Source organism: Pocillopora verrucosa, chromosome 13 (assembly GCF_036669915.1).
Source record: "Pocillopora verrucosa isolate sample1 chromosome 13, ASM3666991v2, whole genome shotgun sequence".
Classification (NCBI taxonomy): Eukaryota; Metazoa; Cnidaria; class Anthozoa; order Scleractinia; family Pocilloporidae; genus Pocillopora; species Pocillopora verrucosa.
Window position 1 is genome coordinate 359,670 of NC_089324.1, and position 27,615 is coordinate 387,284.

Sequence of the window (27,615 nt, forward strand, 5' to 3'; positions counted from 1 at the left end):
AAACTGCAATGATACAGCACTCAAATGCGTTTCGCTGACAAGACTCAGACATTCGATAAGACTTGAGCTCCGTCTACTATCCTCTGGCTCTTGAGCGGCGAGTCCTTCGAGCCCGCAAAAAAATTCACGTTATCAACCTGTGCAAAAAAAAAAAAAAGAGTGGAGCGGAGAGGGCACCTACCACTGAACTTCGCTTAGGAGAAGACTGACGAAAGAAGGGTTCACCTCTCTGTGGAAATGCTGGTTTGAAGTCATGTGATCTAAGGTTTCTTTTTGTGAATGATTTTGATGTGGTATTTTCAAGAGTCGGTGTAAACTATTGGATAACCTATGACTAACAAAATCCGCAAAGGATAGGTAAGTATTTCTTAACATCACCTTTATTTGAGAGGGTCAAAGGAAAGGAAAAAAAAAACAAAAAGATCAATCGGATAATGTTACATGCTCACCGATCGCAAAGGTCGCCAGGCAATTTTAGGTCTTGACATGGGAATACCGTGTTAAATGTAAGGAAAAGGTTGGGCTCTGGCACCTGCGTGTCAAGAGGTTCACCAATTACAAGAGTCAGCCACTTAAGGCAAATGTGTCACTACACTTGATCTTCTTAGAAATTGGGAGAGAGGAACAGTTCTCTGCTCTCAAAGAAGGTGTATGATGCAAGCAAGTCAGAGAAAAGCACCGTAAAATCGAGATTACGGAACAGGATGCTCTCTTTGAATCATTTCTGCTAGATATGAGAAGAAGCAAACAAACAAAGGATATTTTGCTGAGCCTAAATGGAAAAGACTGAATGGGGAATACACATTACGATTGAGCAATGACAGATACACCGCAGTTATTGATCATTTTCATCGGGGTTGATCCCAACCGGCATGAACAATACAGGCAATCATATTACCTAATCTAACCAAGACTAATCCGGAAGGGCGTTTTTCAATGAACTCGTAAGATGATTAATTTTCACCAGAAAAAAGGGATTCAGTCCGAAATATTTAAAAAGGAGGTGGAGTAACAAGCTTAACGGTTAAACTGTACGGGCCAAAATACGTAAGTGAAACCTGTATCGCGTGACTCTTTGTCAGTTTTTAAAATAGCACGAGAACATTCCATCTCCTTGAACAGGCTGCGGATGATTTGTCCCCTAGAGGATATGTCATGAAGGAGTAAGTGTTCTCTCTCAACATCTCAGACCATATCAGCATCTGGCTGGCCTCCATCGGGACAACACTGCATGCACGTGTAGGCCTTTTGTCAACACATGGAAGGTTGAAGCACGTTATTAACAGCTATTGAGCAACTCGCTTATCTTTCCAGTGTTGACGTTGTTTGAAAAGCTGTTCAAACTTTCTAATGTTGCCTAGTAAGGCAGTTCAAGCGGAATATCATCAACCCTTTAACCCTTGAGGGTGACTAGCATCTAATTTCTCCCAACAGTATAACCCTTGCATCACACAGTAAAGTCATGAGAATATAGGAAATGATCCCCAACCAAATATTCTCTTAATTGATGAACAAATTCTCATTGTCAGCACCTTAGGAAATGAATAGAAAACAGTATGGAGAGTGTGCATTCTGATGTTGGGGTGTAAAGGGTTAATTATCCGATTACTTCGACGTCTCTTGAGTATCTAACAAGTTGTAAATCTTTGTATTGTTTGTTTGCGGTAAGTAACACCAGCATTCGATGAGCCAGCGGGGGTATTATAAGTGAAGTGTTTTTCTGTCGACAGAACGCGAAATGTGGAGTCTGAGTTCTGCTCAATCTCCTCGGTGCGCGAATATCACGTGAGTTCGTGCGGCAAAAGAAGAAAGAAAAAGCTTTTTTTTCAAACCATCTCACCTTGAGATTCCATGCAACACAAGTTAACCACATGAGTTCAGAAGAAGACTGGAGACGAGTGACGTTAAGTTTTTGTAACTAACGCTAACACCTTAATTAAAAGTACTTGTTTCCAGACTGCCCGTGAAGGGACATGGACACAAATACGTGATAAGCCTTCTTAAAAAATAATAATAAATAAAAAAAATCAAAGTGCTCTGTGAGCAAACTCGTGAATTGACACATGATTTTTTGGATTATGTTTAATGTTATCTGGTTTAGGGAAGTTTGTGGTTGATTGTCATATCTAGAGTACGAGCAGTAGTTCAGTGTTCGCTAATGTGGCAAAGAAACAAAGTAACGTCGGGATAAGAAGGCATTACAATTAAAATGATCATGCTATTGCATTTGACAAGGGTGGATGATGTCATGTGTTCTAAACGTATATCATTTCTGTTTCTGGTTCAAAAGAAAAGGTTGGAAGTAAATGTGGGTGAAAAGTGAGATTTACTGTCTATCATTGTGAATATTAGAAAATCAAGACAATACTTTCTTAATGAAAACATTAACGATTCCCTCTTTATCAAATGAGACAAACGGGAACGAGTTTTGAGTGATATAACTAAGCCAAGACTGCCACCGTCATTTTGGATCTCCGCCTGAGTAGATTTTAGTCACGTGCTAGGCAACGTATAATCAATAACAAGATAGAATTTCATTTCAGGCCTATCAATTTTGTAGTGTATAACTTTCGCATTTTAGTACGTAATATGTATTTTGAATCTTCAAATTGTCTTGAAACTTAAAAGAAAATTGTCCATTAAAAATTCACTGAAAATCGGTAGCTAAAGTTGTTTGTTTGGGTGTTATTTGATTTTCGTGTTAACTTGTAATTTCGTTAGTCGCCGGCATCTGCTATTGTTCCTCACAGGAAAAACACACGATACGAAACGTAATGATCGATTCTGTCCTCAATCTCACGCCGTAACAGAAAAAGCTTTTGAACATCTGTAAACTCCGAGCGCTTCGCAGTAAGTGATATTTTCAATAAATCTTCGGATTGTTTTCAAGTTCAAGGATTGTAAATTACAATTTTATGAAAAACGAAGGTTTTTCTGTTATTTCAGTGTGAATCCTTGCATGCCTGCCAGTCGCTGGCGCCGCTTGTTGAAACTAAAACGAAAAAAAAAATTATTTTAAGATTATCATTGGCTTCTTTGTCACCCCACCACTATTCTTAGCAACAAAGGTCACCATTTCGTTTGTTTATTGCTCGCCAAAAACTATCGAATGCACTCAAAAGCCTAAAATCGAAAAAAAGCTTACAGGAATCGACCAATCGAGCGAGCGAGTGCCATTCCCCACATCGTATCTACAACTCGCTCTTGCGCATGCGCGCAATTCACGAGTTAAAAAAGAGGAAATTAAAAAATTGTACAAATTGATTTTTTATTTTCTTGAATATGTTTGCGACACTGGTCTTTCAAATGTCAGACGTTTTGGTGTTCTAAATCGAACTTCCAAGCTAATCAGTGTACATAAACAAGAATTATAATCCAGAAATATTTTCGTTCGCGCGCGAGTGATTTAAATGCGTCACGCGATTGAATATGCTCCAGCAAACACAGGAAAATACACCTCAAGTGAGCATTAGAGCATTGAATCAATTGCGATGAAGGTGATCCCTGTTTAAGTCAATTATGGTTGAGGGAGAGTTTCGTGCGCTGTGAAAAAATACTCAAAGGGAAACAAACACAATAGCCTCCATTTGGCTTCAAAATATGCTAGAACATTTGTCCTTGGACACACTCTATTCCTCGCAACTCGCAATTTTCTTCGAGCTTTGCTCTCGCGAAATTTTTCGCTGAGAGGTCCACGGACGAATTCCGAGAACGTTTCCGCACCAAATGAAGGTTATTGTTTATATATGCATCAATGTAACGGGCCAATCGAATGCCGCCGAGACACATAAATGGAGGTCACGGGTTACAAAATTCCTGTCCACTGAATTGTAACTTACACCTACCCTTCAAATGATTCTAAAGGCAGATATAAATACAGACCAGTGGTGAGGTTCTTCTATGGATACATACTGAACGAACGGCATGTGTTATGTCTGGTTAAATAAGTGTTCAGTAACTTTAAAAAAACAAAACCATCGAACAAAATAAGCCAAGCTAAGAAGTAGCTATATGTCCCCTGGGTTTGCCTCTGAGCAGACAGGTTTCGTCAGCTCTCGTGTTTTCTTTTGTTATACCACGGGTCTAAAAAACAATGAAAACATAGAAATAAAAACGGTATCAATAGAGATAACGATTAATCTTCTCGCCAAGCTCAGCACTCTCTTCGCGTTTTCGCACCACAAATTAGTTGATTCATCACCAACCTGTCTCTTCACATTGTCGACCAGTGAATCCAAAGATACATGCGCAGACACCTGGGCGAACGCACTGGCCCTCGTTCAAACATGGCTGATTACAAATAGCTGCCAATTTGAGGGATAAAAACGTCAGACCTGTAGCTAGCTCAAACTAACTAAAGTGAGACTGGTTATCAGTTATTGTGTACCTTTTTCACACTGGACGCCAGTGTATCCAGAAGGACAGGTACAATGGTTCGGACGAGCACACCTGTGGAAAAGAATCTGTTAAATATATTTACGAGTTTTGGTACTCACTCCGTGGCTTGTGTTCACGTGCTAGGCATTTTAGAGGAACAGACATTAATTTTGTAAGGTATGCCGCTGCCTTCATGGCAATAAGTAATCAGTTATAAAGTCGTCGATATGTTTTTCAGCCCCTGGAAGTAACACAGCGGTCAAATGTCTGCGCATGTACGAACGTTGTAATGACTAAATGGTGTGATTTCAGGCCGTCAGAGCGAAGTAGTCTCACAAAACAATCGCACAAGCCACTAAGTGAGTAAGTGTCTTACTTGCGCATAACTTTTTCGGTGGAGCTCAATACTGAATGGTGAAACAGGAGTATACCTATACTTGAATAAGCTATGTGCTCGAAAAGTCTAGAGTTTTCCTCTTCCCTATTTTTGTTTGCTTTAACAGATTTTTCACAACGTTTAAATTTTTTTCGCTCATTTTGCGAGAAAGCAGTAGTTTCACATTTTTCCTGAGAAATTTTGCGCGAGAGATTGGCGTGTGGGCGTCCAAAATTGAATCTCTTGCGCGTGCCCTACGTTTGACCGGTGTGTTTCTGGAAGTGCGCATTGCGGATTTTTTTAGATAGGAATACATACTTTCCTCCATTCAGACAAGGGAGATGGCATACTGGCATCTGGCAGCGATTTCCTTTCCAGGCAGCAGGACACATGCAGACATTTGGTCGAACACAGTCTCCGCCATTAATACACGGAGGTCTACACAGAGGGTATTGGCATTGTTCGCCCATATATTCCGCTGGACATTTACAGACATCACGGGCAACACACAAGCCCCCATTTTGACAACTAGGAGTACAAGGGGCTGTGCAAGTAAAACGATAAATACAGGAAATGAAATAAGTTAATAATTGACGAATGGAACGCCTCATTTTTTTCCTTCGATAAAAAACAATTTTCATATAAACTACGGTGTTATACAAGGATTTCCAGCCCTGAGAAAAGCCGTAAGAAGAGAGGTGAGAAAATACGGTATTTTTCGTGTCTTTGATATCACTAATCAGCTGCTGACACGTCACTCACCCTTCGTGCCACTCGATCAGGTTGATGAATGAACGGTAAAGTCTTCACCATTCTCAATCCAAGGTTGTTTGTCGAAATTTTCTCGGATCATGGCTGCTAAAACACCGAAAACCCCGTATTGCTTACAGACAGTTATGTTTAAACTTTTCTAAAAGGGGAAGAAAAAAGAATGCGAAAAGAAAAATCGAAAGTTACGAATTCAGTGGCTTTGGTAATGGCATCTCTCGCCGCTAAAAACGAAAATCGACTCCTGGAAGATTAGCCACTGGCCGAATTTGACCGTGTACCTGAAAGATTTCTTCTGTCCGTAAGTACAAAGTTAATAACAGGGAATTTTGTATATTGAAAATTACGCCCATTGTTGTTTCAGTAATGATTTTGTAAAATTAATGAAAACTTATATAGGGATTCCCTTTGAGAAACTACGAACTTGTAGTTGTGTTTCTTTTACAGAGAAAAACAATTTTACCAATTTCACATCTTTGTCCCGAGTATCCCGGCATGCACTGGCAGACATAGGGTCCACGACACCGTCCACCGTTCAAACACGTAACCAGGCAGCTTTTTTTCTCGCATCGCGGGCCTGTAAATCCATGTGGACAGCGGCACTTTCCCGGGCCGATACAATTTCCGTCATTCCTGCAAGGGGGCCGACACACAGGCGACAAGCAGGCGGGTCCCTCAAAACCCTCTGCGCAAACGCATAAGTTTGGCATAATGCAGGTACCGCCATTATAACAACCAGCTCGACAAAATGGTGTTTGGCAGCCAACGCCTTGGTAACCTCTCGGACACCTGGAAAAATGAAATCATCGACGTTGGGTGATAAGGAGTACACCGCTGATTCACGTGAACCGAATTAACGATCACCTCGGTTAAAGTTCAATTGTGTTTGACAATGCATTATGACAAAATATTTTTGGAAGTGCAAGTTCCGATAGGGAACGAATTTCCATATTTCATAGTTTTGGAACAAGTCACCAAATTCATTAACGGTCAAAGTCGTTTCCGCAACTTGTGGCACAGTTTTACCAGCTCATAGCTAAATTACCTTACCTGCAACCAAAATGTCCAATGCACTCCATTCCATAAGGGCAGGGAACAGGGCACAAAGAAGTGCACGTGATTCCATTTCCCTTGTAGCCTGTAGGACAAGGACCACAACGAAACCCCTTAGGGGAGCCCTTCTCCTGGATGCACTGAGCCAGGCGATGGCATGGATTAGATGAGCAGGCATTTATCTCTGACAGAAAAAAATAATATGCTTATGTATCCCAGAGTTCCTTTCAAACTGTGCTGGGTATCGCACGTTTGTCCATTTGTAAAACATCTCTGTAAGACGGTTTTCAAATGAATGACAAGTGTTATCGTTCTCGCAAGAGCACAATTTTCACATTACTTTTTTTTAAGTAAAGATTTCCTCTGCAAACCCTAAGTGTCTTACCGCGTTTGGTATTTTAAATCAGAATCTAAACATTTGAGTAACAAACATACCAGTACAAAGAACACCATTTCCTGTAAACCCACGCGGGCAATTTCCACATTCGTAACTCTGACCTCTTTGGACACACGGTACGTCTCTAAAGCAGTTTAACTTTTTGCAAGGGTGAGTCATCTTCTCACAACGTAAACCATCGCCATTGAAACCAGCAGGGCACGAGCCACAACTGTAGTTCCCGGGATAATTTGTGCACTGGACACCAGCAAAACAGGGAGCCTCTAAGCACTCGTTGATGTCTGTCTCGCAGTATTTCCCACGAAATCCCAGCAGGCATTGACATGAATATTGAACACCATGCGCTATACACTTCCCATGCTTACAGTGGTTATCGGAACAAGGGTTCATCTTCACTTGGCAAAGTTCACCAGTGTATCCCTTGTTACAGGTACATTTGACAGATTGGTTCGCAAGTGAACATCGGCCGTGTTTACAAGGACTTAATTGACACGGATCAATCTTATTCTCACAATAACGACCTGTGTAGTTCTCTGGGCACGCACAAGTGAACGAATTGCCTGTAGGAAAACAATTACCACGTTTACAGGGTCGAGATTGGCAGGTTTCAATTTTATCGCAGAGACGTCCACGGTAACCAGGATAACAACTGCACCGAAAAGACATCCCCAAGTTAATGCATGCACCATGTTTACATGGCTGTGACTGACACATGTTGATTTTCTTATCGCACTTTTTACCTGTGTAGCCCAGTTCGCACCGACACGAAAACCACGAAGAGTATCTATGCAAACACGTGCCGTGTTTACAAGGGTTTGGCTTACATGGGTTCACCTTTTGGTGACAGAACTTTCCAGAATAGCTTCGTTTACAATAACATTGAAACGTTTTCCCTCTGTCGACACAAATTCCGTGCTTACACGGATTCAAACTACAGTTAGTAATCTTAGTTTGACAAACGTTTCCGGTGTATCCTTCGAAACAAGAACATTTGAATGATGTCCCGTTTTGATGACAACTTCCATTTTTACATGGATTTGGTCGACACATCTCTACTGCTTGATCACATAACTTTCCTTTGTAACCCTGGTGACACAAACACTCAAAAGACGCATTGCTGGAAATACACGAACCATTTAAACATGGCCCAGTAAGGCAGTGATTGATCTTCGTATCACAAAGAACGCCTTGATATCCATCAAAGCATGTACAACGAAAACCACTTTCATTTGCTGTTTTGCATAATCCGTGCCTGCAAGGATTGGTAGTGCACGGATCGATAACTGATTGACAGTATTGCCCAGTAAAACCTTCACGACACAAGCAATAAAATGACGGAACACTCCTTTTCAGCGCTTGGACACCAACACATTTGCCATTATCGCAAGGATTCTTATCACATGGGTCGAAGACGATCTTTTCATCACAGAGGGTTCCGCCAAAGCCATAATGACAGTCGCATTTAAAAGAACCTTTCACGATGATACAATTTCCGTTAAGACAAGGATTAGGCTGGCATACATCAACAGTGGCATTGCAAGTGTAGCCACTGAAACCCGGTGGACACTTGCATAAATATGTGCCCTGATCATCGACACACTGTCCATGGTTGCAAGGATTGCTTAGGCAGTGGTCTGCGGTCTCGTTGCAGAATCTTCCTTTGTAACCTTGGTGACACAGACAATGATACCCATCTGATTTTCTTGAGCAATTCCCGTTAACGCAGAGATTTGGAACACATGGATCACTAATGTGGCAACGTTTTCCACACGAATTGTTCAAACATGAAGTGGAATTATGATCGTCATGGAGAGATGGTGGATCAAAACAGGAACCTATCTTAATATCACAGAGAAAGCCAGTGTATCCCGAGTTGCACACACATTTGGTTTGCCCTTCTTTATCAACACAAGAACCGTTTTTACAGGACATCAAAGCACAGCCTCCTAGCTGTGGTACCTCGCATAATTTTCCTGTGAATCCCTCCTCGCACATGCAAACATGGTTACCACTTCGAGTAACGCATTTTCCGTGACTGCACAAGCAACTCTGAATACTTGTTGCACAATATGGTCCGGTGAAACCTTCGTCACAGAAGCAACTAAAGTGTGTGCCATTAGTGATGCAACTTCCGTTGTTGCAGGGATTTGAATAACAAGGGTTGACTGGCACGGAGCATTGAACACCAGCGTATCCCGGAGGACATTGACATCGAAACGTCCTTCCAAGTTGAACGCAGATTCCAGTTCCACAAGGGTTAAAAATGCAAGGATCTTCAGGAATATCACAATTTTCACCAGTAAATCCCTCATCGCAGAAACAGAAATATCTCCCCATGGTTGTATCTAAGCAAACACCATGCGCACAAGAAGAGGCATTGCACTTGCCATGTTGACATGCTATGTCGGTCCATACCTGCTGGCTATTTATCGGCGAACACCACTTGCAAGGATCATGAGGACTAGATTCACCTTTTTTGTAACAACGTCCATCAATATGGCATGTTTCACTCTAAATATAAAATCAAGAAACAATTTACGTTACTCTCACAGCTTCTTTCCTGTGTTTATTTCCATCACTAGTTGTATCTGAGTTAGATATTTTTATTGCTGGTTTTGACTTGCCTTTTGTATTAAGGTTCGTAACATGCCACAGCATTCAAAATCTATAGTTTCTCTCGTTATTAACTGCGGCTATTAAGTGGTACTCAACTTAAATCTAAACAAAAGTTCTCTAAACAGAGACAAAGACTTGATTTTTCGAATATGAAGTTTTCCGAAGTCGCCGTAGATGTCTGAAGAAACTCACTTTTAAGAGAAAAAAAGTTGTTTATACTTACCAACCTTAATTTCACAGCCCATGTTCCGAGTGGTACATTTAAGACAACCTCCATCAAAGATAAAGAGGGGAACGGGTTGGCTCCATAACCTACCATCATTACTCACACGTACTTGGTAACTTGTAAATGCCTTGTCTGTGTCATGTGACCTTGGCATTTCGCAGGTGACACCACGGAAGCTCTCATATGTGGCCTTGGACAGGAAGGTCTGAGTTTCAAATGTGGCATCCTTGATAACACGAGAGGAAATGAGAAAAGAAAGAGGGGCTACATCACTTAAGTACAGGTGCAATATATGAATACAGCTTCCCACCGGTTAGCTAGTTAATGCTGGTACATTTATAAGCGGTCCTAAATCATTACTAACTTCAGGTTATGCTGGAATGATTGTGGCTTATTAGAAGCATATATTTACCTTGACTTCTAGGAAGGAGCACATTAGTTCTCTTGAGTTGTGAAAACCTTCACCAACCAGCCTGACTTGCTTGCAGTGAAACGCCTTTATATCACATGTTCCACCATTGTGTACACCGATGAGTTGAGGTGGACTTCGGGAAGGAACAGAGCAATCATCGCTTGTGTAACCTAATAAAGGAAACGTCGGGGTGAACATAACACCAACAATATATAACAGTGTTGATCTCTTGCGATCATTTTAACTCTTAATTAACGTAGAAACTTTCCGTTATGCCAGATAACATATCGGGCATCAACCGAGGTTCTCCCTTTAGGTGTCCAGTGAAGTACCACGCGCGAGAGGCTGTTCCTTCCACAGGACATGTCTGATCCATGTCCACCGCCTCCTGAGGAATGGTTCCCATATGTTCCTGTTGTCACTGAGCAAGAAATTAGTCGTTGGAGATGCCGTTACTTAATTAACGTGGAAACATCTAAGGATTCTTAAAACACTGGAATACCTCGCCGACATTTACAAGCTCCATTGATACACCTTCCTCGATCACTACACAGTCGCGGGCACATAACATTTTTTATCCTTTTGGGGGGTGTCAGCCCTTCAGCTAAGAAAGAACTCTCCCACAGAGAGGTGTCTTTAAGAAGTGCTTCTTCACACGTGTCTTGTAACATTGAAGCTACTCCCCAGGCCATTCCTGTCACACCTGTGAACTAAAACCATACTAGCGTAAGAAGATTAGAAGCGTCAAACAAGCTTTTATTTACAACTCACACTTTAATGGACACAAGTAGAAGCATTAGTTGAAAAATAAAGAGATTGAGAAGGGTCAGGAAAACATGAAGGAAAGCACATGCAGATAGGAGTGTATACAAACACATCAACATACAAAGCAGACACAGTCACTAGCAAAGAAAAAAAAAAGACAATGGCAGTACCCTAGTGTCTCTTATGCAAATCCTCTGTAGTTGATCGACAATTCGCTGACCAACTAAATGAATACAAGCTTTTCCCAGCGGGGTGTCAGTCAGCAGCCTCTTGCAGTAGCTAACCACAGCCAAGACAGCTAAAAAGGTGTCAGGTTTTCCTTCATCTGACAATTTCAACTGGTTTGTCAGATGGTATCGAAGATAGTGATCGCCCTTTGACTGGTTGCTTCTACGCTCAAGAACGCGGCCAGTTTGTAGCGCGAGAACTCGTTTGGTGATGTCTCTTTCACGGAAAAGTACTGGCCATATCACATGCTGGTGTCTTCTACATTTAGCCTCACAGGAAGCACATTTTTTTTTCTTTTCAATATTGCTGTTTAAGGTGCACAAACAGAAGGGCTTTTCTGTCGGGTGGAGTCGGTAATGTACTGGTTTATAATTAAATAAACTATGGTCGTCAAGTATCCTGTCAAAACGAAATATCGATGTTGTAATGATGGGTTGGTTTGTCTAAACTATTAAGCCTTTACCATCCATGAGTGATTCTCCTCGCTATACAATATCAGTACAATATCAAGCAGACAAGTAATGAGAATAAAGAAAAATATCAGTTAGGGAATCAATAATTGATCCAATACCAGACTCTCTGAGCTAACTTCATAAGAATTATGTAACAGACAGTAAGGAAAATTACGGATGAGATCTTATGAGTGAAAGGGTTCAGTGTTAAACTGAACTTTTAACAGAAACGCATGTAGTGATTAAGATTTCAATTAGCCGTGGAGGGGGGAAGAGTAGGGACAGGGCGGTTTTTACCTCCACTGTTGTGTGTCATTCAACTCAGGTGGTAAACCTTCGTTTTCTGTTTGAAGAGAACTGCCGACCTCACCGAGGTTACATAAACCTGTCACTTGATTCAGATCTCGTCCTGATGATTGTATTTGTAAATTCAATCCCCAATTAAACACATCCACCCGAACATAAACTCCTGAAGGAAAATACGCCTACAAGGGAAGAAACAGATCAAAGTTACTGGTCACAGAAAATGGTGTCTCAGAAACTTCCATTTTCTTCAAGTGACGAAAACCTAATTAGGTGAAGTCTGTGCTCGAGCCAAGTGGCCCACCCAGCCGGTACCTATCCCGGTTTCCTTAGAATGAAACGACCAGGTTATCACTCCTACCCCCTGGATTGGATGTAAATCCATTGCAAGCTCACTCCCACCTTCCAGCATTACATCAGGCTTTCCTGACAGTTTGCCGGTACCCATTTATACTCCAGGGGGGAGGCACTGTGGGAGTGAACTGTCAAGTCTCGATCCCAGACCTCTTGACAAGGCATCCAGCCACTAATTACCACCGCATCTCCTATGAGGAAAATCCAATTATAAGAAGAAAACATTCGTCGCTTCACGACTTTTTTTTGGTCCCAATTGTTGGTGTTCATGCACCCACCGTGTACCGTTTTCCAGTTATAGCCTCTGTTATCCGTACTCCTTTTGCAAGAGGTAGCCTGGACCTAATAGATATTTGGACACTGGTCTCCTTAAATCTTCCATGGCACATATCGATCTCGATTACGTCATCCCCATCTCTTGCAGCGACTCCACATGCGCAAAATCCCCGGTTTCTAGACCTGCTACAAGCCCAAAATCGCGTGTGAACCTGTAATGGATTGAACAAACAAAGACATGACACTTGTGCACAGGACCTTCTAAGAAGAGTGAGAGGGGAATGGTATAAAGCTGCACCTAAATATTCCACTACAACGACTACTGCAAACCTCAAACGGCCTAGTTGAACTTTTATACAGCAGAAATGTCGTCACTCCGGCTGAAATCCGGTAATACCTGTCAGTGAGTTAGCAAATAGGAAACACTCATAAGTCGAAAAAGCCTTTGTATGACAGTAAGGCACAAAACTATTCACACGTTTTAATGCTGTTTATTTTGCCTACGATGTATTCAATATTTACTGAATCTACTTCTTAATTTGATTGTCTGCCTATTTAATGAAGTAAACAAAGAAGCCTAGATCAGTAACGAAACGGAAAAACGATACAAATCGCTCTGTACTTCAGAAGCGACCTACTCTAGCGAAAACTACCTTCACTGATGAGCTGTTACCTGCCGGTGAGTGTCCTCATATGAGACTCCGTGAATAGGTAACATCGTGGGGTTTTCACATCCTTCGAAAGAACCTGTTAAAAAAGAAATGCCAGGACAAAACCTGAATGACATACGACCTTGATTACGAAAGAAATGCTTTCCATTAAACAAATATTTATATATATATATACGTACACACATACATCGATATGTATATATATATATATATATATATATACATTTTTTCCCTATCTCAATATACACACACACACACATATATATATATATATATATATATATATACAAATATAGCATTTGCATCTGAAATGTAATGCTTACAAAAACATCAGCTGGATCGTAAGATTTCCAAAGCAGCGACTGGCTCCGTGCAGGCTCCGTTATAATACGTGTCCTGCGGTCTCCGTCATTAACGTAGTCTGAAACAGCAACAAACCGAACAACCTTGCGCCCACAGTCACGGCGAGAGCAGGGTTGCGGTTTCAGTATCACTTCACAAGTGGATAGGGCTATATCTGAAGTTAATAACGTCTGTAGATGGTCTACTGAGTAGAGACAACAAAGCAGACAGACTAATTAGCTACACCTAGGCATCGATGTTTCTTTCACGCGGGAACTGACACAACGTGAAACGTGTGCACATTAAAAGGACTCTTGTCCGTAGTAGTGATTGAGGTTTCGATAGCCCTAGCGGAAGTCATCATCAGAGTCAAGTGAAGATTTGCTGACAGTCGAGTGCTTTAACTCCGGTTCGTGTGAACTGATTGGTCAGTATAGCCATGATATTAATGGCAGTAAGACCCACGTGGCGTAAGGTAGTCGTGATTGAAGGGGGTACGTTTCTGAAGAAACTGTGTTGCTGCGTCGGTGGGAGAGTATAACAGGGTAATTTGGTGTTATCAACTGATTTGGTAACGTAAATTGGCCACCGTTAAGAGTTTCAAAGCTGACGTTTCGAGCGTTAGCCCCTCGTCATTCGCACTGACCAAGGAGCTAACGTTCGAAACGTCAGCTTTGAAACTCTAAACGGCGGCCAATTTACGTTATTAGCTCTGTTGATAATACCAAATTACCCTGTCGTGATTAGTCGGTTTCGACCCATCGATAATGTTTAGTCGTCTTGTTCGGTTAGTTTGTGGTATAAATGTCGTGAATAAGTCGTTTGTAGGTTGCCATTTTTTGTAAACTATCATAGTTGTATGCTTCATACCTACTGGTACTAAGTGCATTGATATCCGTATCGTGCAGTTGGGGTGGTCCGGCTGACAGATAAGGGGCACTGTTAGTCTCAAAACGAATTCCCTGATTTTATGGTCCTCTGAGGTAACAAGAGAAGAAGGTTCAACCTGTCGGAAATGATGATATCATTTGGTTACTGCTGGGCACGAGGTAGAGAGGAAGCTGAAACGGTGGCAGTGACATGCTCTATGCTCGAGCTTAATGACCCATCCAGCCGGAGCTTATCCAGGTTTTCTTTCCATGAAGCGACTAGGGGTATCCATATCCAAACCCCCCCCCCCCACCTCCCCTAACCACAAGCTTACCCTCCATCAGTGCTGGGAGAATATCATAACAATAACAAGCAAATCGAAAAGTAGATATTTTGGTATTCGCGCCGCTAATTTTGAGCAGGTGAACTAAAGCAAAGAAGAGTTGACATTTGTTTTACATTTTTAAAAGGTCTATTTTTTACGCCCAACCGAGCGCCTTGAAAAGATGTCACTTCCTCTTTGATTATGACTTTTGCTATAACTGGCGTAAAGGGACTACATAACTTTACAAAGGGCTCAAAGACCTAGTTTCACTCTTCACGTCTAAGTCAATGATGAGGGGAAGAGTGAGACTTACCTTAATTCCAACGAAGAAATCATCGCTGGAGAAAGTAGGACTTGTTCGTTCTGGACTCTCTAAGAAAAACGCCATCACTTCACAAATGATCTGAGGAAAAACAAACAATACTCATGACCTTCAACAACAATAACCACAAATTCATCTTATTATCAACATCGAGCAGCACTCACTCTGTCGCCGAGGTAAAACTCAGCTGACTTGGTGCTAATCACCACCGCGGTCTCTTCTGTCCTGTTGGATAGCAGTACCAATTTCCCAGGCTTTCCACCCAAGAAGCTTATGAGTTTATACCATGTGACTTTGTACCCAACTCGATAGGGTCCTGGAGCCAAGATGTCGTACGTACACAGAAGATGGATTGATTCACCTGCCAGGATGTTATCCGGGGGGACTACTGGTGTGATCTGTGGGGGACCATCCAAAATGGGATATTGTTCGCGAACTGTGAAGAGAAATTTAAGGTGATAGTATTTGGTGAAGATTAGTTTATTGACTGTGTTGTAAAAAAATTACTACTTAGCTTCTTAAAGTTCCTTCTTCTTAGCTTCTTAAAGTTAAAGCGGCCACCGTCGAGATATCACATAGCTTACTCCTGTTGTATACCAAATTGATGTGGTCTCTCGTCTAACCTGCTGTTGATATATTACTTACCTCTACATTTTGGTGCATATCCTATCTTACCGGGTCCACAAGGAACTTTGTCGGCTGAAAAAAAAATTCTACAATTACTTTCTTATGTATATTTTTGGCTTTTCGTTTTTCAAGTCAACCAGCCAACGGAAAAGGAACCAAAGAGGAGTTCTACTAGTTGGACATCGTGCTGTGTCACTGGGTGAGTGCACAGCGGAGCTGAAATAATTTTGGCTTTTTTAGGGAATATATGAGGTAGTGGGTGCACCCTGTTTGGTCCGAAGGTGTGTTTAAACGAGAGTATGTAAACACAATGGTGAAGTTTTAGTTTCACGGATGTTTTTAGGAATGTCTAATAAAAGCAGAGATGTCTTTCATGTGTTTACATAGCCTCATGGAAACACTCGCGAGGTTGGCAGATTACGAGACAGTCATAACAACCCAAGACACTTCACTGAGTTTAGTTTGAAAAAGAAACCTACAATTATACTTGTACCAAGGTGGAGTTGCTTGCCTGACAAATTTTAATCACCTTCTTTAGCGCAGTAAGCCGAACAATCGTCCGTCCTCTTTAAATGATAAACTAAGAAGCCACCACAGTGAATCACGCGAACAGGTAACCGCCACAAGCAACAAAACCTGTCCACTCCCTCCCATGCTACGCATGCGCTGCCATTCTTCTCCTCTCCAAACTCGGGATGTCCCGCGGGTTGCAACCAAATCTGAGCATGCGTACCACACGAACCAATTTCAGGGCAGCTCGTAGGAATTTCGGCGGGAATCCCATCAAGCTCCAACTTGTACCAAGCCTCCTCTAACTTGTTATCACACAGGGGGAGCACTGAGTCCACTTGATTAGACTGTGCACGTGCAGGAATGTCGAGAATTTTGTGACCTGATGGGTGACACTGTGGTTTGTCTACGGCATAAATGAAGACGACAATTTACTGTGATGTAGAAATGACGTCGCTGAAGAGCGAGTGTAAATACTAATATCTCAGTCACCTCTTCTAAACTGTCGCTATCAAAAAAACCTGCATCTTTGCAAATGTTTCAAACGGAAGAAAAAGAGCGTAGCAGTCAAGATATCGGTGAAAAAAAAATGTTTGAGTCAAGTTAATGGGTCTAGTATTGAGTATTAATCGAGTTTCCTGGTGTGAGGTCAGTAATCACATAGAAACTACAGCAACAACCACAACAACACCAGATAAGAGGACATTTGACCTTACAGAGTAAATTGCTCATTCTTTCACTGATATGACCATTTCAGTTCACAGATCATCGTGATGATCAGATAAGACATGTCTAAACAACGGAAATTCAATAAAGTCGTTTCCGATGAAATCTTCCGTATGAGCTCCGGGCATGCGCCTTGGCGTTCACGTTTTTCCCTATTTAAATACACACGGCTGCACATGCACGGAAAAAATTATCAAGCTTCGGAATAAAATTTAAGGGAGTTGGTCCGGAGCTACAAACCAAGTCGTCGAACGAAAGTTAAATCAGTTTTGTAGAGGAATATCTAAACAAGGAATGATTATGGGGATGGATCAGCTCTTTTACACAGAGCGACAAATCGCGGGTTTCGTTCATGGTACGTTATACCATTGGTACCTTATGGTTCATGTATCATTTCTGACCACAATATCCACACAATGGATGAAAGGTAGTGATAATAAAAACTATCACCCCGATAAAATGAACTACTATCGTAGGAAATTCTCCTAAATCAACGAGAAGAAATTAGTCGAGATGCAAAGGAAAGTTTGTATTCCTCCAAGGAAGAAACAGAAATCGGGGGGGAGGGAATTTGGGTCAATTTTTGCTGCGTTTGTGCCTTTGGCCTCCCAGAACCCCTACCCCATAACTGAAGCCAGTTATAGACCCCATCGTAGTCTTTTGAGCAACTGTAATTTTCGCTCTCCCAAGTTAGTCACTTTCTGGTTATGCATTTACCATATGAAGCCTTTTAAAAAGGAAAGCACGGCTTGAAATACGGTAACAATCTTTCACGCGCGAAATCACGAAAATGTGCAACCTCTTTCTAGTGACCCTATTGAAAATGCAATTCCACTATAGTCAATCCAATTGTGAAAATACGACCCCAATCAGAGGCACATTCCCATTGGCTTATAAGGAAGTACTCCTCTCCTCCCCTCCCCCCCCCCCGGGGATATAAAGCAACCTGGTTATTCATTACTCCTTGTTTATATAACGATAATAATCTTTCTCCCACCTCCAACTGTGAAGAGTTTTTCAATCCATTGAAGCACTTCATGGTCAATTCTTGAAAATAACGCGACGTCCCTAGTAGTGGAAGAGCAAGTCGGTCCGTACGTGTAAACACCAACTACAGCCCAATGACCGTCCTGCTTGATAACAACCGGGCTTCCTTGATCAGTTGAACACATTCCTTTAGTTCCAGCTACAGCACACCACGATTTATCTAACAGTTTTCCCTTGCTCCTGTCTCTGAAACTCCGATGACAATCCCGGCCAGGAGTTAACAAAACATCACTTTGAACGAGCGTTTTAAACTGGGAACTTCGCCCAGATAAGTGACCCCAGCCCGTAATCTTTCCGAGTAGACGGCGCGAGACGTTGTTGGTCTCAAAATCTGGCAGTTTCGCGTGTGATACGGGAAGATCATCAGGCAGCATAACTTTGCGTGCAAGATACAGTAGACCGAAGTTACCAGTTGAAGCTGAAGCATTATACTTAGGATATACAAGCGCTCTCAGTACCGGTGCTGTGTCTTCGCCTCGTGCTTGAAGATCGACATGATGATTGCCAACTCTGATGAACACTGTCGAGTGATCGCTATCCACATTGTGTTTTGAGTTCAATTTCGCTTTCACGAGTTTAGTACACAAGGCTGATGATAAAATCCATTGCTCCTGAATTAAAACTCCGCTACACTTCACAGAACTCACGAACACATGCCAAGGAAATCTTTCTCTCATGGGATAATGCGTTTGCTTGCGTGTATTGAATGAATGGCCATAGTGTACATCGTAAGAGGATGTTAACGGTAGAAAACAAAGAGCCAAAAAGATGTTAAAGGCAGCCATTTTACATGGTATCTCTGTATACGTGTTCCGCTTCCGACGTTATGCTGACAGTTTATGCCCTAATGGTTTTGTTATTTACCACACGGGGTAATCGGTAAATATTTGTAGGTCGTCACCGGCTATTCCGCTAATCGGCTCTCATTACCAAAATAACAGCTCTTTACAGAAGCTCACACTCACTTGATGGTTTGCAAAGTGATATGTTTCCTGGCGGCAGATCAAATAAATATGTTGAACATTTGCTTACCATTAAAATTTATCACTGATAACAGAAAAGTATTCTTGAAAAATATGCTCTCTCGGATATTTCCGCAATCGACGGAGAGTTTAAAGTTTCAAACTCAAAATTCTTACATTAAATCCGTGTCATTTTTTGACCACGAAACACTACGAAGGGTCACGAAAGGTGAAAAACTCCTTGTCACGTATTTTTATGTAACACGCAGAAATAACTCAAGTGAGAAGACTTCCCTCACTCCTATGACACGACAAAAAAAGTAATAAATATAAATAATAGTTGACTCACACGAAAATTTACTGAACAGCCCAAAGATTATACCAACAAGGTTTACGATGGTACAAAGTGTAAAGGTGTGTGGGCTCTGAATGTCCTGAAGTAAATTCAATCTCTGTTACAAATAACTTGAGACACAACGGGAAGAAGTCTTCAAGATAGTTAAAGAAAACAAACATCAGAAGGGAAACAATTTTAGTGTTTTAATCGAGAGAGAAGGTCACCGGCCATGAGCGCATTGAAACGACAGCAAATTGAAGAAAGAAAAGCACAATAGGATGGTTCTGTTTGCTTCAGGTTACGAGGACTTCTTCACAGGGGTAAGGCGTGGTTGACTTTTATCATGGATCATTATGCCACTCTTTTATTGATTGAGATCGATCAATTTCTTCAAAGGCTTTTTTTTGTGGGGAAGATAGTATTAAAAATGGCCAGGTTTTGCGCGAAAGGAAAATTCACTTGAATTTTGAGGTAATATGACTGTTTTTACAACAAAAGTTAACAAGCAGGAAGGCATTGAAGTGTGGTGTACATTGCATGACACGCACTCGGATTTCCGTCTCCATTCAAGATAGCATTTCAGTATATGATACCCAAGAAGTCTCGACATTTAAACTCTGAAAGTACCTCTGAGATAAAATTTTTCATGTTTCGTCACGCAAATTACTTTTTTGATTTCTAGCGGTCACATTTATCGACGGGAGGGAGGGGGGGGGGAATTTTTGTTGTCACATAAAAATTTACCCGATACCCCCATGTAAGACTCTCCCCTTCCCACAGTTATAATTCTTATGATTCCCCCCTCCTTTGGGGGTTATGTACAAATACTAATATTAAAAATCTATACAGGTAATTACAATATAATTTTAGATAAAAATGTTTGACATTAAGCAAAGCCGGGTTGTTCAAAGCTGGGTTAAGATAACCCATGGTAAATGAAAAATCTGATTTCAGATCTGGAAACTTTAAAGGAAAATTCAGTATTAGTCTTTTTGTCCACAATTTGGTGATTGGATGCACTAAAAAGAATAGAGAAAATTATGCCAAAAAGGCTTTTCAAAAAAGGAATGAAGAGACTGGGATTAAAATTTAATCCTAGAAATTTAATCCAGGGCTAGCGCTAATCAGCCTTCGAAACAGATGGCTGATTAGTAAGTTCCTTGTATAACTGTACGACTACTGAGCTTGTCAAAATGAAAATTAGCTTCAAAGACATATTTTCTATATTCCACCAATGCAATATGGATAATTTACTTTATTGGAAAACCGTAGCTTGCATAGTCAAGCTCCTGAAGGAAGGAGGAGGAGAAGAAACGGTGAATGGGATAAAAGAAATACTCAATTTTCTCTATTCCCACTTTTCTATCTGGTTGCGACGACTGATCCCCCCACCCTAGGCTCCGTTGTTCTGCGTGTTATACATCAGTATCGCTAGATGGCTGAGGGGAGAGGTTGGAGGATTTTGGTTGTGTCACACAATAAAATTTACCCGATCCCCCTCTAGGGTCCTGAAGTATTTTATTGATCCCCCCTTATTGACCTTCCATGCAAGAATTGACTCCCTCCGTTCCCCCTGAAAACCATGTGATTTCACCCCAAAATCATTCCCCCCCTGCCACCCCTGGTGATAAATAAACACCGGTTTATATATATTCTAGGGTGATCAGATAAAGAAGCGAATTTTCCTCACAGGATTCAGAGGCAGGAGCTCCTGTCAGTGACCAGGAAGAACCGTCTAATGTCTCATTCGTTTCCCTTTTTCATTTCATTCTGGAAAAAAGTGCGTAAAATTTCTTGAACGAGTATTCAATCAAATTGTTTAAATGATTAAGACGAAAGAAATATTTCCTGCGGTGTTACCTAAGTTCAGCCACGACTTTACAGACTATTGATGACTTAATATTGGCTGCATCTGATCTATTTTCACAGCGAGTGCACTTTTCTCCTAGTCTCTTCTGTTTTGACGTTTATCTCTCTTCCATTTCTAGTATACTTTAAACTGATTTCATCAACTCAGTCGAAAACGTAAATTACCCACCGGAGAGAGTTTCCAAAGCTGACGTTTCCAGCGTTAGCCCTTCGTCAGAGCGAACGGAAGATTTTTTGTACGTAGTGTCTGATTATATGCAGGAAAATGGAGCTACGCTGGGAACATGGTAACTTGGTGTAACGTGTAATATTGTTGAGATGGATTTCCGAAAAAAACCCTAGAACTTAAAAGTTTGTGCATTTAAACATTCACAACCAACAATTCCCCAGTTCGCTCTGACGAAGGGCAAAAGCTTGAGACGTCAGCCTTAGAAACTTTTTACGGTGGACAATTTACACCAACAACTCAGTTGATTAAACCAAGTTATCATTGCGTGACACGCAGCCAGAGGCGGGTCTCATTTAATCTTCTATCAGGCTACAATACATTTGGAAGAAAATACAAAAGTTTGGTTGTTTGTAAAACTAGTGTGGTCATTCCACTGAATGTGAATGTGTTAAAATTTATCCACCGTCACAATTGTATAATTTCAAGCCTATTGTTGTCATAAAATTCCCACAAGCGCGTAACCAGGTAACTATTATTTGCGATGAATGCGTCAGAGCACTGCTGGTACATACGTAGTTATAACCTGCACAGTTTGAGAGGTTCCATGTTAAACTTTAATTGGTCGAAACAAGACAAAGACGTTCCTATGGAAACTCTTTTTAAAGGACAGGTCGACTCCCCCTTTTACTTCTAACGAAAGCCGTTACTCTCGTCGGAAGGTCTAATCGAGCACTAGATTTTTAACCGAGTTTTCGCTGTGGTAAATCATTCGTCATCATGGTAAGTAAATACAAATAATATTTAAAGTATCGATCCATATGGTACGACTTTCTTCAGCTGAAGTAAAATTGTAAAAATTCAAAACTGGTGGTAGCTTTCATTCCAAAGTGTCGATTTTCATCTGTGATCTTACTTTAGAGGTTTTTCTTCATTTTTAGATTAATTCTAGACAGTATTCATCGGCCAAGTCGAGTTAAGAAACCGTACGTGTTGTTTGTTTATAGCGTGAATGTATTTCTGTCCACGTTGGCCAAGCCGGAGTTCAGATCGGTAACGCGTGCTGGGAGTTGTACTGTTTGGAACATGGAATTCAGCCTGATGGCCAAATGCCTAGCGACAAAACCATCGGCGGAGGAGACGACTCCTTCAACACGTTTTTCAGCGAAACAGGAGCAGGGAAACACGTTCCTCGTGCTGTGTTCATCGACTTAGAACCAACCGTTGTCGGTAAGATCAGTCAAACCTGTCCTTTTCAAAATTAATTGTTTTTTAGTGACATAAACACAAAATTTTATATTGCCTCATCAGCGACTTACATCGTTACTAAACTTTGCGCAATGTAATCGAGGAGTGTGCTCTTGACATCGTGTAACTCGAGGGGATATCTTTAGAATTGTTTAATTTTGTCCTTGAAGACATTTTGGTTCAAATCGGATGTTTGAATTTAAGTTAAATCCACCTCTTATGTTCCGTTTGACCCTGGGCATTATTCTTATTGCGACTTAATGTGGTAAAATTGATCTTCTCCAGGGCACTTTACGAGTTAACTTTGTTGCTTCACAAACAGATCTCACGACACTTAAGGCTACGGGGAAACTTAGGACAAAAACATAGAAATACAGACCTACTATCGCGAAAAATAAAACAAACTAAACAGGCAAAGAATTGAATTATTGGAAATGTGCATCCAATTTGAAATTTTTAGAACGAATTTCCATATTTTAATTACAAATAACTGGATTCGATAAATATGATTAGAGGCTAACTAAAATTTCATGTTTAAGATGAGGTTCGCACTGGTACCTACAGACAGCTGTTTCACCCTGAACAGTTGATCACTGGCAAAGAAGATGCTGCCAATAACTACGCTCGTGGTCACTACACTGTCGGGAAAGAAATAATTGATCTTGTTCTGGACAGGATCAGAAAACTGGTTAGCTCCCCTTAATATGCTAGTTACATTTGCTTTCTTTACACTACTAATTGACTCAAGTGTGATCTCTCACATCGGAAGCTTAAACCTTTGTTTTAAATTTCTTCTCAGGCTGATCAGTGTACTGGTTTGCAAGGTTTCCTTATTTTCCATTCCTTTGGTGGTGGTACTGGCTCTGGATTTACTTCTCTGCTCATGGAGCGTCTGTCAGTTGACTATGGCAAGAAATCCAAGCTGGAATTTGCAATCTACCCTGCACCACAGATTGCTACAGCTGTTGTAGAGCCCTACAACTCTATCCTGACAACTCACACCACTTTGGAGCACTCTGACTGTGCCTTCATGGTTGACAATGAAGCCATCTATGACATCTGTCGCCGCAACCTGGATATTGAGAGACCCACTTACACCAACCTGAACAGACTGATTGGTCAGATTGTGTCATCAATCACTGCTTCACTGCGCTTTGATGGTGCCTTGAATGTTGATTTGACTGAGTTTCAGGTATTTATCAGATGAAGAGTACTTTTTAAACTTGGTGAATCAGCATACTTCTGATGCAAGTTGAGGAATTTTTTTCCAGTAGATAACCAGTTTGCTCTTGTGTTTGTAGACCAACTTGGTACCATACCCCCGTATCCACTTTCCTCTGGCCACCTATGCCCCAGTGATCTCAGCAGAGAAAGCTTATCACGAGCAGTTGAGTGTTGCTGAAATCACCAATGCCTGTTTTGAGCCAGCTAATCAGATGGTTAAATGTGACCCACGTCATGGGAAATACATGGCCTGTTGTTTGCTGTACCGTGGTGATGTGGTACCAAAAGATGTAAATGCTGCTATTGCAACAATCAAGACCAAGAGGACCATTCAGTTTGTGGACTGGTGTCCAACTGGCTTCAAGGTTTGTGTTTGAGTTGTTTAAAATTTCAAGGAAGGATCATCATATTTTACCTGTGTCAACTACAGAAAGTCTTGTGTAGCTTTTTTTCCAAGGGAAACTGCTTCTAATGGTGATTTTATTAATACTGTAATTCTTATGCCCTATGGCAGGCTGTCCTGGTAAAATAATTGTTGTTTAATGTGAGAAATTCCCTTTTTAACCCTGTGGAGAGTCACTATAGTTTGAAGGAGGGGACTTATTTTCATGTTCATATCTTTAAAAAACTTCAACTGATCATTATTTATGTGTATAGAAAAGGTAAGAAGCCCAAAAACGTTTTTGTTGAAGGGGTTGGAGTATACAATGGTACAAAAAACATACTTGTGGAAATTATGGCTGGTGGAATGGGTCTAAAGAGTAGTGCCAAATTGAATGGCTCACTTTTGACCCTCCCTGAAGTGATCACCCTGACACTTCTCCTTATATTATCCTTGCATTATCCAGAAAACAGGTATTGAGAATATTCAAACTTATCAAGTAGAAGTTGTTGACTTGATCTGACACAAAATTCTCCTAAATTAATTTACAGGGAAGTGGGTTGCTGGTAGAAGGGAGAATTAACAATCAGATCTTGGAAGTTAAAGGGTTAAATGGCACACTAAATTGAAAGACTCACTCTTGAATGGCTCACCAGATTGAATAGCTCATTCTTGAATGGCTCATCAGATTTAATAGCTCACTGTTGAATGGCTCATCAAATTCAATGGCTCACTGTTGAATGGCTCACCAGATTGAATAGCTCACTATTGAATGGCTCACACTTCGCAACACTCCAGCAATCTCGCCTGCGAGAGGCTGTCATCAAGTATACACCACGCTTTCTGCCCAGCATTCAGTGAGCTGTGAGCCATTCAATAATGAGCCATCCAATTTGGTAGAGAGTGACTCGGTAGTGAGCTATTCAAATTGGTGAGCAATTTAATATCAAGCCATTCAATTTGGCACTACTAATTTTTATACAATCCACTCGCCATTGGAAATTTGTTTGTAAATATGTGGGTGTAAGTCTTTCCAGTTAGAATTCAATGAAAACCCTTGTATGCAGAAAAGATAACCCTGCTAACATTAAATTTTGAATTATTTTTTAGGTTGGCATCAACTATCAGCCTCCTACAGTTGTTCCTGGTGGTGACCTGGCCAAAGTTCAGCGTGCTGTCTGTATGTTGAGTAATACCACAGCTATTGCAGAGGCCTGGGCCCGTCTGGATCATAAGTTTGATCTGATGTATGCCAAACGTGCGTTTGTCCACTGGTATGTGGGTGAGGGTATGGAGGAAGGAGAGTTCTCTGAGGCTCGTGAAGATTTGGCTGCATTGGAGAAGGACTATGAGGAAGTTGGAGTGGATTCTGTTGATGCAGAAGGGGAGGAAGAAGGAGAGGAATACTAGTCATGGGACAGTTTGTCATCTTGTCTGTTTAAGTTTTGGAAGATATTTTCATCTCAGTAAAAAGGACAAAAACTAAAAAACTTTTTAGGACTTTCATTGTATATTTTATGATCTTTAAAATACACTTTGACTTGCCCTCCTTAGCACCTTGTCCCTAGTTGTTGTGTCATATATGGATTATTTTCAACTGTTTTAATGATGGCCTAGTTCCGGACATCATCTTGTCTTCCTCTGAACTATAGAAGTGTCATTAAAAAGATAAACAAAGAAAAATCGTGCCAGGAAAGAAATAGAGGAAAGTGAATTACTCAGAGAACCAAACAATTGCACAAGGCGGAAAGAATCTTTGAAAGCAGCGCGCGCGCGAGCGAGACGTCACGCGCGTAAAAAAACATTGGAGGGCCTTGTCAGAGTTCCTGCCGAAAATGGTATTCGAGCAGTTCCCTAGATGGACAGATCCCTTTTTTTGTGTTGTGCATCACATATAAATGAATCAAAGAAACCTACGACCAACTTATGGATAAAGTAATCCTGAAATGACACATGTTTGTCAACTTTTTACAGTGGTCCAGTAGCATGTAAAGTTGCTCTCTCCTCCAGAGTTAATGCGCTTGCTTTGCTGCACCCACATTACGTGCAACATTACAATGCATCACGTTACGGACTTTTTGCACGTTCCAGCGAACATACATATCGGAAGCTCGCTCGCTAGTATTAAAACCTAAAGTGATTCAATCCTCTCCATATAGCAAATGTCGGAGGAGTGTTATTATGGAATATTTTGCTCACTTTCCGATCGACCATAAGTCCTTTTAAATGGCTATGTCGGGGTAAATTTGCTTCGGTGTGCTCTTGGTTACTCCAAATTTTTCTGGAGATGTGTTACATAACAGGAGAAGATAAATTATTTTTATCAAAACTTGCGTTGTAAAATCAAAGATGCTGAAAGAAATCCAAAAAAGGCCTAGGGTTTTTTCGGTATTACTTTGTAACTTTGCTCCAGAGATATTTGGAATGTTGGTAACGATCCAACTCCGCAGAATAATAAAGATATACCTCGGGCAGTCTACAAATTCAGTACGAAAGGAAATCATGCGTTCATCATATTTCTGTTAAAAAAATAAATCAAATTTAGACGCTGCGATTCAAATCTTCTTTGCCTGCGCGATCCAATTTCCTCGGTATTTCCAGTCCATTGTCACGTTTCGCCGCACAGTCGCTCAATAAATATTTGTGTTGTAAAACGATGATATTTGTTTACTAGTTTTTCTCCCTCCTACATCTGTTAACAAACCCAAACCTCTAAAGTTTTCTGCCTCGGAAGATACGCATTTTAGGAACTTGTCATTATCAGGCCTGTGCGGAAAGATCAAAGCCCCACACCCCTCCAAACAATGTAAATAGCAAGCAAACCCTTTTCTTTATTCAATAGTTATGAACCCCCCCCCCCCTCCCCGTCACCTCATATTTCCTCTTATAGGGGCAAATACATATACCAGCATTATTAACTAATGAAAGTGATGTTTTGTTAGAAAACATTTCTTGATTTTGGAAAAGTGATAGATTCTACAAATTATGGTGAACACAAATATATTACTATTGTATTTGTGACTTTGTCCCGGAGAAATTACAATTATAGCCATGCAGAAAAAGCTATTTTCCAGTGATTTTCCTACAGTTGTAAAAGGACTACTTTCTTGTTGTGATATCATGTTTTAAAATTGCTTTCATGACGGAGCGGGGGGAGGGCACGGCTACACATGGGCTGAGTATGTCTGCATCTTAATGAGTGAGTGTGCGACCAACTTGCATAGTACTTCGGGTATCCACAAGTGAAAACACGTCATTCTTATTTCAAATTGCATGATGTGGTTCATATATACTTTCATGGTTGACTGAACAAGTAAGCAGTCATAAATAATGCAGGCAAAAATCAAGTGAATCCCTTGAGACCTTCGTATCCCTGGTTAATGC

The 27,615-nt window shown here is 41.0% G+C and overlaps 2 protein-coding genes across 3 annotated transcripts; one reads left to right on the plus strand and one right to left on the minus strand.

The window, feature by feature from the left end:
- Positions 1–2,925: 2,925 nt before the first annotated feature.
- LOC131789468 (von Willebrand factor D and EGF domain-containing protein) lies at positions 2,926–18,879 on the minus strand. Of its 2 annotated transcripts, none has more exons than XM_066160255.1 (22): positions 17,994–18,879; positions 16,290–16,676; positions 15,779–15,832; positions 15,298–15,569; positions 15,125–15,214; positions 14,487–14,622; positions 13,598–13,818; positions 13,277–13,350; positions 12,934–13,000; positions 12,606–12,815; positions 11,968–12,155; positions 11,161–11,617; positions 10,728–10,935; positions 10,226–10,395; positions 9,815–10,039; positions 7,010–9,482; positions 6,572–6,758; positions 5,985–6,310; positions 5,072–5,297; positions 4,388–4,449; positions 4,206–4,304; positions 2,926–4,083 (listed from the first exon to the last, which is right to left on the minus strand). In XM_066160255.1, exons 1-22 carry the CDS (start codon positions 18,826–18,828, stop codon positions 4,049–4,051), a joined length of 7,002 nt encoding a protein of 2,333 aa, XP_066016352.1. In that variant the 5' UTR covers positions 18,829–18,879; the 3' UTR covers positions 2,926–4,048. The 2 variants fall into 2 exon arrangements, with proteins under 2 accessions (XP_066016352.1, XP_058962568.2); XM_059106585.2 differs by having other exon boundaries at positions 13,598–13,821.
- A 3,122-nt stretch (positions 18,880–22,001) lies between these two features.
- LOC131789454 (tubulin alpha-1A chain) lies at positions 22,002–25,784 on the plus strand. The gene is made up of 6 exons (XM_059106562.2): positions 22,002–22,160; positions 22,385–22,607; positions 23,165–23,313; positions 23,425–23,817; positions 23,927–24,214; positions 25,342–25,784. The coding sequence occupies exons 1-6, from the start codon at positions 22,158–22,160 to the stop codon at positions 25,639–25,641; spliced, it is 1,356 nt and encodes a 451-aa protein (XP_058962545.1). The 5' UTR covers positions 22,002–22,157; the 3' UTR covers positions 25,642–25,784.
- The last annotated feature ends 1,831 nt before the right edge of the window (positions 25,785–27,615 follow it).